Genomic DNA, 12447 nt, shown 5'->3' with positions numbered 1-12447 from the left:
TTCAGGCTGTCTGGGCCTGTTTTCTCATGTGGAAGATCTGGACTGTGCAATCTCTAATATCTCTGGTCTCCCTGTCTTTAGTCTTTGCTCTCTCCAATCCCTCCCTCCCATAGCTACCAAAGTGATAATCCTAAGGCACAAGTTTGAGCATGTCTCTCCTCTTGGACCAAATGCAAACTCTTCTGTTTGGCTTTTATGATGTCCTTAATCATCCACCTTCCCTTTCCAAGTTTAGTCAGTCAATAAGCAATTATTAAGCACCTAGTATGTACCAGGCACTGGTACATACATATATATACATATACATACATAGAAAGGCAAAAGAAATTACTGTCAAGGAGCTCACAATCTAATGAGAAGACAACATGCAAACTATATATAAACAAGCTATGTACGAGATAAATAGGAAATAATTAACAGAAGGAAGATACTAGGATTAAGAGGGATTGGGAAAAGCTTCCTGGAGAAGGTGGGATTTTAGCTGAGACTTGAAGGAAGTGGGCAGAGATGAGGAGGAAGAATATTCTAGGCATGGGAGACCACCAGGGAAAATGGCCAGGGCACAGAAATGAAGTGGCTTTTTGGAGGAACAATAAGAAGACCAAAGTCACTAGATCAAAGAGTGTAAGGGGAGGATATAAGGTATTAGAAGACTGGATTTTATATTTGATCCTGGAGATGACAGTCAGTCACTGGAGTTTTTTGAGGAGGGGGTGTGATAGCAAGCAGGTGGGACTTTTTGCCATTGTTTTTCTTTAGGAGTGCTTCTCAGCACTAAGGCAGTCAAGTACTTTTGATGAGTTTTGCCTTTCAAATGTAATGGCAAGCAAAGTGGACTTTTTATTGTCTTTTGTTCTGGAGTGCTTTTCAGCACTAAGGCAATCAAGTGACTTGGATGGTCTTGCCTCTGTTTCAATTGGGAGTCTTTGAAGACCTGCTTAAGAAATAAGAAAGACCCAGACCCTTTTGCTAAGTAGGTGTTAAGCCCCAGGGCCCTAAACAAGGTATATATGCTTTAAGGTTGACATTTTGCTTTTGGGGGGCACACTCATTGGAAGAGTGTTGGTGTGGAGATTCTGGGTAGCTGTTAAGGAGCACCCCCCCACTTTGAAAACCCAGATGTTGGTGCTTCTCTCTCTGGTAACTATGCATGTATTGCTATGGTCAGACAAAAGCCTGTCTGTTGATCTGCTTATATTTTCTCTGTTTTCAGTTTCTGTTTGTGTTTTCTCTGAAGTTCAAGGTGCTGACTTTTTCCCCTGAACTAAGTGAATGATATATGTATGTTTAATTAAAGTGAGATTGTAAACCCCTTAAAGTTGCTTTCCTTAGAAAAGCAGATCAACGAACCTGTGCTAGCAGCCCTCCTGTATGCTGGTGTTACTGGCCTTACACAGTCACAGTAGCGGCAAGTAGCATTGTTGTTACATGGGATGACATAGTCAAACCTGCACTTTAGGAAGACTAATTTGACAGGTGAGTGGAGGATGGACTGGACTGGGGTAAGACTTGAGCCTGGGAGGCCAACTAGCTGGCTAATGCCATAGTCCAAGAGTGAGGTGATGAGGGTCTGCACCTAGGCACCCAGGTGGTGTCAGTGTCAGGGGAAAGAGGGGTCACATCTGTGAAGGTAAAACAACAAGCCTTGGCAATTGATTGGACATTGGGGTGGTGGTGAGAGATAGTGAGGAGTCCAGAAGGACACCAGGTTTTAAGCCCGGGGGACTTGAGGAATGTGGTGCCCTTGATAATAATATAAAAGTTTAGACGTTGGGAGGATTTAGGGGAAGAGATACTGAATTTAATTATGACTTCCTTTTCTCACACTTCAGCCAAACTAGTCTACTTGCTGTCCTTCACATGCAAAATTCTATCTCCCATCTCCTTGCCTTTGAAGGGGCTGTGCCTCATGCCTGGAGCTCACTGTGCTCTGACTTCCAATTCTTAGAATCTTTAGTCTCCTTCAAAGCTCAGCTCAGATACCACCTCCTAAATGAAGCTTTCTTGGATCTCCCAGCTGCTAGTGCTTTCTTCCCTCCCCCACAATATTATCTTGTATATAATTTGCAGGGGCAGCTAGGTGCTAGGCCAGGAGTCAAGAAGAATCTCGTTACTGAGTTCAAGTCCAGCCTCAGGCACTTACTAGCAAGTCACTTAACCCTGCCTGCCTCAGTTTCCTCAACTGTAAAATGAACTGGAGAAGGAAACCATTTTAGTATCTCTGCCAAGAAAACCCCAAATGGGATCATGAAGAGTTGGACAAGACTGAATACTGACATATTTTGTATATGAATCTGTTTACATTATTGTCTTCCCCTAGTAGAATGTGAACTCCTTGAGGGCAGGGAATATAGCATTTTTATTCTTGTATCCCCAGTGATTGATTAAATCCTAAGGTCTCTTCAAGCACTAACTGACATTCTAGAATCCTATTGCTAAAAAAGGTAGAGTAGCCTTTTCATTCTGTTTTACAAATGAGGAAACTGAGGCAGACAGGATTAAATGACTTAACCAGGGTCACACAACTAGTAAGTATCTGAGCTCAGATTTGAACTCAGGAAGATAAGTCTTCCTGAATCCTAGGAAGTGATAATAATTCCAAAGTTCATTTGTCCTTCACAGCCTCCCACATCTACCATTTCCCTACATGAGATTTTCTTCTCAGTCTTCCGAGATGAGCTTCCCCAGACTCCTCTATTATTTGAACTTCCTTCCTGAAGACATTTTGTTGCCATCCCTAGGCTGGTCCACTATTTTTCTGAGTTCCTGACATTGGTATATATAATTATCTTGTCTGCTGTATCTTCCTTACTGAATTTTGGGAGGGGCTTTTCTCCTTTCCTTAGTTGACTGCTGCCATTCTCCTCTGCAGCCTCCAATCTCACCTACACTTCCTCTTACATAACTCCTTTCTAGTACGGAGACTCACTCAGGAAGCAGTTGGCAGCTATTGAAAAATAATACCTGGGGCACAAGCCTTTGAGGAAGAGGAAGCACCAAATAATGGAAAGTGCATTGACTAAAATCAGAGGACATGAGTTTGAATCCTGCTTCTGTCATTTACTAGCTGTGGGACCTAGGGCAAGTCATTTAACCAGAGTCTCAGGTTCTTCTGTAAAATGATGGGGTTGTATTAGATGGCCTCTTCTAGCTCTTTTAGATTCTGTACTCTTTAGACAAAGCATTTAGTACGTCAGACAATAAACATTTATTAAGCACCTACTCTGTGCCAGGCGCTATGCTCCTGGCCACCATTGCCCTTTTAGTCAGACAACAAGCTGTAGTTACTGTTGTTTTTCAGTCATGTCTGACTCTTTATGACCCCAGTTGGGGTTTTCTTGGCAGAGATGCTGGAGTGGCTTGCCATTTCCTTCTCTGGCTCATTTTACAGATGAGGAAACTGAGGCAAACAAGTTCTCTTTCCACTGCACTGCCAACCTTCCCCCAACAAGCTTTTAGTTAGTGCCTACCATATGCCAGGCCTTCTGATAAGCACTGAGACAAAGAAAGGCAATTAACAGTCTGAGCCCTTGTAGAGCTCACAGTCCAGTGGGGGAGGCAACAACAACATACAAACAAGATATATACAGGATAAACTAGAGATATTCAACAAGGGGGAGGCACTGCCATTAAGGGGGATCAGGAAAGGCCCCTACACAGCATAGTGTCCAAAGATAACTTCCTGCCATGGAGGCTACCCTCTAGTATCTCCTTCTGCTCCTGTCAACCTGCTCTCTTGTCTGGGTTTCGCACAAACTGCTTCTCTTGATATCTTCCTCCCCATTCCCCATCTGCAATGGAATATAAGCTTCCTGAAGGCAGGAACTAGTTTGTTTTTGTCTTTGTATCCCCAGCACCTAGCACACTCTTAGTAAATGCTCACTGAGTTGAAGTAATATTGGGTACTGGGATGCTGGGGAATTCACCCAATATGTACGAGCACAGATTTAGAGTTGGAAGGTACCTTGGAACTCTTCTAGTCCAGCCCCTTTCATTTTACTCTGGAGTAAACTGAGTCCAGGAGAGGTGAAAGGCCTTGCCACCCAAGGTCCCACAGGTACCAAGTCCCAGGACTAGAATTTAAGCCCAGGTCCTCCAAGCCAGAGACAGAGCTAGCCCTCTTTCTACTCCGCTTGAGTAGAAGGAAAGGGTTAAAAGTGACCAGAGGTTTGGTTTCCAGGATCCTAGATGTTGCTAGAAGAAAGGGATGAGGTAAATCTCAGATTCTGGTATTCCATGGATCTGGGAGTGAAGAGGCAGCAAGCACTCTGGATTCGGAGTCAGAGGAACTAGGTCTGGAATCTGGCCTCTGCTACTTAACTTGTATGACTGTGGGAAAATTGCTTAACTTCTCTGGGCATTAGTTCTCTTAATTGTAAAATGAGGCAACTGGACTAGATAATTTCCATGGTCCCCTCTACATATGTCTTATTACCTGTAGGAGGCATACATTTGAAGGTCGATTTACTGGGCTCATAGATTGATTCAGAACTACATGAGATATTAGAAGTCACCTAGACCAACATTTCACTGACACTAGTGAACCATGTCATCTGCAATCCAGCCACCATCATCAACCTCATCCCCATCCCAACTGTATCACAACATCACTGGGCTCTGAAAGACTTTTCTCTTTCCCAGAGCCAGGCCTTCACTTCCCAGCCATTTCCAAAGCCTGACTTTGAGTACCACTTCCCACCCCCAACCTCCCTTTTGACTCCCCTTATATAATGTCTTGCCTCATTAGAGTGTAATTATCCTGAGGGTAGGGGGTGTTTTGCCTTCATTTATTAATATTCCTGGAGCTTAGCACAGTGCCTGGCACAAAGGAAATATTTAATAAATGCTTTCTTAATGTCAGCACCAATCCCCTCATTTTATACATAAAACCATAAGTGAAGTGATCTGCCCAGAGTCACACAGGTGGCAGAGAGAGAAGTTCTGAACCTGGGTCCTTTCACTCCAGATCCAATGTGCCATACAGTGAACTTTTCATGTAACTTGTTCTTCTCCAAGGAAAATGAATGGGGCATCCCCTCCTGAGACCATGCCCTGGGTGACTTAACTCATTCAGCTTCAGATGATGGCCCTGAAAATGCCCTGGTTGGTAAATCAGTCAGTATGGATGCACATGGCCCACTCTGTCTTCTTGATCCCAGACTTCTGATGGTGCTTCACATCCCATTTGACTGTCTAATACTTAATTCCCTATGACTGGCTCCCCACCAAGGCTTCCTCTTCTTACTTTGGCAAAAGTAAGCAAATCACTACTGTTACTTCTAGAATGTCTCAACCGATTTTCCTTGGGCTTGACTCCCCAACCCCTAGGACATTATAACCATTCTTCCCAGATCACTACTGCTGTATTTGTGTTAGCTTCTATATATCTTGTGTGGATCTTGCATAGATGTGGTTTGCTTGCATGTTGTCTCTGCCATTAGATTGTGAGTACCCTGTGAGAAGGGATTGTTTTTGCCATTCTTTGGATCCTCAGGCATGCCCCTGAACGGATGGGGGGGAGGGTGGGAGGGAGTGGGGGCAGTAGGGAAAGACAGATTTAGATAGCGCTAGAGTGGCATTTGCAGCAGGCCCTTTGCTCATCATGTTATATAGTATGTGAGAGTTCTAGGCCTAGTGATGCTGGGCAGGAATACTAAAAAGTGGCAGGAGCTGACACCGCATCTCTTGCCCAGCCAAGGGATTTAATTAAAATCTTATAAGCAATATGCTCAGAGGACACTTTTTCCCTTGAATTCTTCCCCCCTCCCCCTTCTTCTCCTTCCAATTACAGAAAATCTAAGACCTGGGCAGGACAGAAGGGAACTGCTCTGACCTTTTACTCCTTAACCCAAGAGGGGAACTATACAACAGGCTGAAGGGAGGAGGGCGAAGGGAGGGAATTTCAGCTGGTGTATTTCAGCTTGCCAGGTTTCCCCAATAATAGCTCAAAACCACGAGATCATCCTATCATCTTGTGGATAGGGGCACACACTCAGGTAGAGGAAGTGTGATTGAGAAGAAAGAGTATTGAACTTGGGTTGGAATCCTAGCTCTGATCCTACCCTCTCTGGGTGTAAATTTTCTGAAATGTAGAACAGTGATGATAATACCTGCATCACCTACTTACCTCATAGGATAAGGAAAATGTTTTATTAATTCTAAAGTACTATATTAGTGCAAGTTGTCATTTCGTCATAGAATAGCATGTATAGTGTTAGAAGGGAGCAGGCACTGAAGTTATTTAGTCCAACTCCCTCATTTTACGGATTAGGAAACGAAGGCCCAAAGGGGGAAAGAGGCCAGCCCAAGGAAGCTGGAAAGTAGGTAGGAGGCAGAAGAGCCCTCGAGCACCAAATCCTGTTCCTTTTTGCAAGAAAGACTGAGGGAACCAGGAAAAACTTCCTGTGGAACCTCTAAGAGTCCCTAACAACTATGAAATTCAGCGTTAATCTCTCGGGCCCCTCAGTGCGCTTCAGCCCGGGTGGCGGGGCGGAGAGGGGTGGAAGGGATGCGGTCAGTAGAGCGGGAACTGAGAGAGTTAGGCAGGGGGCGGGGCCAAGCTAGGCCGGGCCAAGTTTAAGCTCAAGCTTAGGGGAACTCCAGGCTTGCGTGCAGCAGCAGCTGGGGGCCCAACCCAGGCTCCTAAGACAGCCCAGGGGCCAGGTTTTAAGCGTGCAGTGCGGCCTCCCCGGGTGCGCCCGCTCCACTACTCCACCCACGTGGCCGAAGTCCCCTCTGGTGGCCCGGCGGGTGGCCCCCCTCACCCGGTAGTCGCGGGCCGTGCCCTGTACTGGCTGCACGCGGTGGCCCTGGTGTCTCGGGTCGCCCTGGCACGAGCCACACAGCAACTCCTTGTCGTCCAGGCAGAAGAGGCTGAGCTGGCCGTGGTGCAGGCGGCAGAAGCGGGGCCCCCGCGGGCGGGCGGGGCAGGCCTCCTCGCGCAGCAGCTTCTCCACCAGGTTGTTGAGCGTGTGGTTGGTGCGCAGCCCCGCCGGGGACGCCCGCTCCTTGCACACCGGGCAGACGGGCGCGTCCTGCAGCTCCCAGCAGCGGCCCACGCAAGCCCGGCAGAAGTTGTGGCCGCAGCGCAGAGTCACCGCGTCGCGGAACGGGTCGTAGCAGATGGCGCAGAGCAGCTCCTCCTTGAAGGAAGGCGACGGCCCCACAGAGCCGCCGGCCCCCGGCTCCATGCCTCTGCTCTGGGTCTGACGCGCCGCCCTGCGCTCCCAAACTTTCCAAAGTGTGCGTGGCTCCTCCCCGAGGGTGACTCAGGCGTGGGCTCGCCCCACCCTGCACCACCCCACGCACTGCCCTGAGTGACACCGCAGCTGGCCAACCACTGTGGGGACGGTTTGCCCATTTTCCGTCAGCCCGGCTTCTCTTAAAGCTACTGCTTTCTGGGAGGGGCTGGAAGGTGCCCTGCAGGGGATGGGAGAGCCCTGGCGCCTCCATTCCTATTCCACACCCCACCCTCACCCCTGCCCATTCTCAGTCTGCCTAGCTAAGCTGAAATGCAGAGATTCTCCCCACCTCTGTAGCAAAAACCCCAATGCAGTGCTATAACCCATTTTCCCACCTTAGATCATCAACTGAGTGTCTGGAAACCCTTCCCCTTCCCTCCTCATCCCCATCCCAACTCCTGTGGCCAGCGCACTAAGGGCCTAGGTCTGAGATGCAGGAGCTAAGAACAGTGGTCTTGATTGTGAATCATCGGAAGCGGGGGCACGCCCTCTGTCGGTAAAGAATGCAAAACCACCCCGACCCTTTCATCCTTGCTTTGTTTCTGCTTTTCAAAATGCTTTTATGCCTATCACCTTCTTCATTCCCATTTTACAGAAAAAATGAAGGTACAGTACAATGAAACTGGGGCTGTTAAGGGACCCAAGTGGGGAAGATATAGAGGTGATGAAAATATATAGATATAGAGAAGACATGGCATGGATCTGGACTGGAAGAACTGTTTGTTGTTTGAAAGGCACCTTGGGCAGTGAAAGGGACTATATCTAGGTTCAGTCTTGAGTTCTGTTTACAAATGACATCACAGTCTCTGCCGCTATCCTATCAATGAAGGAAATTTCCCCACTGGAAGTTCCCTGCACCCATGAAATCATAGGGGAAAAATATACCTGAAATCATTTTACTTTATATAAAAATTAATCAGAGAAAATGGATCTGACAATCAAAGTGGAAATAATCCTAGTTCTCTCAGAACCAGAAGGGAGCCAAACTGTGTATTAAAGGGAGGGAAAATGGGTAGTATTTCCTTCTGGGAGCACTCAGTGTACCAGGATTGTATCTCAGCCAACCTCTGTATTGTTAGAAGAGTGTGTGTCTATAAAACTGAAGTAAGCTGCCCGAACAATGTGAACTAGCAGTGATGGGACTTCTCTGTGTGTAACTCATGCCCTGAGATGCCCTTTTGACAGAGAATGAAAGAAAAAGCTAGGATCCAGGGGGAAGTTTTTCATGGGGAAAAAGTAGAAATCCTTTATCCCTAGTTCACCCTAATTTTTTTTTGTATTTTTTTTTGCGGGGGAAGGCAGGGCAATTGGGGTTAAGTGACTTGACCAAGGTCACACAGCTAGGAAATGTGTCGAGTGTCTGAGACCGAATTTGAACTCAGGTCCTCCTGGCTCCAGGGCTTGTGCTCTACTCGACCCAATAGTTTTTAATACCTATGATAGGGTCACTAAAAAGGGGGCCTGTGAGATTTAGTTAGTCACAAATGACCAAAAAGCATACTTCTCCGGGATCTGGTACACTAATTCATGTGTTAATCTCTGTTTGGATGTCCCATTGTTAGCTCAAAATCAACAATGCCAAAACCAAACCTCTCACTTTACTCCAGGTCAATGGATTTTCCATTCCTAGAAATAGCATTCTGATAGATCGTAAACTCCCTGAGGGCTAGAACTGCTTCCTTTTTGTCTTTGTAACCCCAGCATTTGGCACAATGCCTGGTACTGTAATAGTATTGACTTCTAATTCCTATCTTTATTTCATAGAATCACAGAATCTTTTTTTCTAGTTGAAAGAACCTTCTAGAACACAATGAATAGCTAAAAGGAGTCCCCACTCACATCCCTGAAAAGTGGACCATCTAACTTAAAAGCCTCCTATGAGGAGGAATCTATTATCCTACCAGGTAGGCCATTCTGCTTATGCACAGCTCTAATAGGAAATTTTTCCTGTCATCAAACCTAAATTTATCTGTTTTTAACTATTACTCCTTGCTATGCTCTTTGGGGTTCTAATAGAATAAGACTAATCCCTGTTCCATTTAACAGATCTTCAAATATTTGAATTCTATTTTATTTCTCTCTGAGTCTCTTTTCTCTAGGCTAAACATCCCTAGGTCCTTCAATGGATTCCTCATATGACATGAACTCAAAGCCCTTCACTGTCCTGGTAGCCTCCATTTGGATGCTTTCTAGTGCTCTTAAACAGTGATGGGTACAATTGAGCACAATACTCTAGATTTGGTCAGATCAGGGTACAGGTCATAGTACAAAGGGATCATTGCACCCTTATTCCTGATAACTAAGGCTCCACTAATACATCCCAAGATTGCACTAACTTTTTGACTGCCATATTATTTTGCTGATTCATTGGGCTTGGGGTCCATTAAAACTCCACATATTCACACACACACACACACACACCTACCATCTAACCATACCTCCTCCACCATCCTATATTTGTGAAGAAGATTTTAAAAATTTTTGTAAGGAAGATGAGATGTGATTTCTTCCCCCCCCCACCCCCATTCCCACTCTTACCCACAGTTAATGTAGTCACAGAATGTAGTTGTACTTGATGTTTTCTTAACTTCATTTTATTTAATTTTCAGTTCTGAATGTCTCCCTTCCACTCCCATCGAGAAGGCAAGAAAAAAGCCCATTACAAATATGTATAGTCACGCAAAATAAATTCCTGAATTAGTCACGTCAAAAAAAAAGAGAAGAAAATATGGTTCAGCCTACACTGAGCCCATCAGCTTTCTGTCTGGAGGTGGATAACATGTTTCATCACGAACCCTTTGAAACTGTGGTTGGTCATTATGTTGATGAATTACTAAGTCTTTCAAAGTTGATTATAGTTACAATATTGATATTATTACATAAATTGTTTTCCTTGTTCTGCTCACTTCATTTTTGCATCAGTTCATACAAATTTTCCTAGGTTTTTCTAAAACTATTCCCTACCTTACTTCTTATAGCACAATAGTATTTCATCACAATCACATATCATAACTTCTTGAGCCATTCCCCAATTGATGGGCATCCTCACGGTTTCCAATTCTTTGCCACCACAAAAAAGCGTCTATAAATATTTTTGTACATATGAGCCTTTTTCCACTTTCTTTTATCTCTTGAGTATAGACCTAGTATTAGTGTGGCTAAATCAAGGGTATCCAGGATTTAATAGCTTTTTGGTTATAATTTTAAATTGCTTTCCAGAATGGTTGGATTAGTACATAGCTCTACCAACACTGTAGTAGTGCACTTGTTTTCTCCATCATGTCATTTTTCTTATTTTGTTACCTTACTCAATCTGATGGATTTGATTAGGTACCTCAAAGTTTTGATTTATATTTACATTCAATTTACATTATTAATGATTTGGAGCATTTTTTTACATGGCTATTGATGTCTCAGATTTTTTTCCTCTGAAAACTGACTCTTCATACCCTTTGGCCACTTATCAATTAGAGAATGGCTCTTTTTCTTGTAAATGTGACTCAGTTCCCTAGATATCTTAGAAATAAGACCATTATCAGAAAACTTGCTGCAAAGATTCCCCCTTCCCCTCCAGTTTCCAGCTTTTATTCTAACTTAGGCTGAATTGGTTTTGTTTGTGCAAAACCTTTTTAATTTTATGTAATCAAAATTATCCATTTTACCTCCTGTGAACTTCTCCTTCTCTTGTTTGATCTTGAACTTTTCCCCTATCCGTAGGTATGAGGTGGTTTCTTCCATGCTCCTCTAATTGGCTTATGATATCGCGCTTTATGTTGAAATCCCATACCCATTTAGAGCTTGCCTTGTTATATGGTGTGAGATATTGATCTATATCTTTTGTCAGACTACTTTCCAGTTTTTCAACAGTTTTTTGTACTAGTAAGTTCCCCAATAATTGAGATCTTTGGGTTTATCAAGCTCTAGGCTACTATGCTCATTTGTTTGCTTCTGAAATATAGTATATATCTAATCTGTTCCGCTGATCAGCTTCTGTCTTTTTTTAACTTCTGTCTTTATTACACAGTACCAGATTGTTTTGATCATTACCATCTTGTAATATAGTTTGAGATCTGGTACTGCTAAGTATCCCCCTTCCTTCCCTTTTTTTTTCATTGAGTCACTTGATATTCTTGAACTTTTGCTCCTCCAGATGAATTTTGTTATTACTTTTTCTAGCTCTATAAAGTCATTCTTTGGTAGTTTGATTGGTAGGACACTGAATAAATAAGACAATTTAGATGGCATCATCACTTTTTATTATATTGGCTCAACCTATCTATGAGCAATTAATAATTTTCTAATTATTTAGATCTGTATTTGTGTGAAAAGTATTTTGTTTAATTGTGTTCATATAGTTCCTGTGTGTGGCTTAGCAGGTAGACTTTCGAGGATTTTATACTGTCCATAGTCATTTTAAATGGAATTTCTCTTTCTATCTCTTCCTACTAGATTTTGTTGGTAATATACAGAAATATTGATGATTTGTATGGACTTATTTTGTATCCTGCAATTTCATTGAAGTTTTTCATTGTTTTGATAAGTTTTTTCATTTATTCCCTAGGGTTCTATAAGTAAGTCATCATATTATGGGCAAAAAGTGATGGTTTTATTTCCTCTTTGCCTATGCTTGTTCCTTCAGTTTCTTTTTCTTGTCTCATCATAGCTAGCATTGCTAGTGCTACAATATTGAATAATAGTGGAGATAATGGACGTTTTTATTTCACCCACCCACCACCCTCCATCATTGGAAAGGCTTCTAGCTTATCTCCATTACAGATAATGCTTGTTTTTTGTTTTAGATAGATACAACTTATCATTTTAAGGAAGGCTCCATTTGTTCCCATGACTTCTAATGTTTTAAGCAGAAATGGATTTTATACTTTGTCAAAAAGCTTTTTCTACTTCTGTTGAAATAATCATATACTTTTGTGAGTTTTAATAATTTATATAATTAATTTTAATATAATAATATAATAATTTTAATAATTTTCCTAATATTAAACCAGCCTTGCATCCATGGAATAAATTCAGTCTGGTCATAGTATATGATCTTTATGACATCTGGCAGTCATTCCCTTGCTAATATTTTACTTAGTATTTTTACATCAATATAACAGAAATTGGTCTATAGTTTTCTTTCTATTTTTTTTTACTTTCCCTGGTTTAGGTATGAAGATTATATTTTTGCCATGGGATGAATTTGATA

The 12447-nt window shown here is 43.1% G+C and overlaps 1 protein-coding gene across 1 annotated transcript in view; it reads right to left on the bottom strand.

Moving 5' to 3' along the window:
- TRIM35 (tripartite motif containing 35) overlaps positions 1-7259 on the bottom strand; it is a 47149-nt gene extending 39890 nt beyond the window's left edge. Inside the window, exon 1 of the mRNA XM_036748397.1 lies at positions 6765-7259. Within this exon, the coding sequence (XP_036604292.1) occupies positions 6765-7190 (426 nt within the window). The 5' untranslated portion in view covers positions 7191-7259. The remainder of the gene's footprint in view (positions 1-6764) is intronic.
- Between the last annotated feature and the right edge of the window lie 5188 nt (positions 7260-12447).

This window comes from Trichosurus vulpecula, chromosome 3, assembly GCF_011100635.1.
Source record: "Trichosurus vulpecula isolate mTriVul1 chromosome 3, mTriVul1.pri, whole genome shotgun sequence".
In the NCBI taxonomy this organism is placed as follows: Eukaryota; Metazoa; Chordata; class Mammalia; order Diprotodontia; family Phalangeridae; genus Trichosurus; species Trichosurus vulpecula.
The sequence above is the reverse complement of the archived record's forward strand: the minus strand, read 5'-3'. Positions and strand labels throughout refer to the sequence as shown.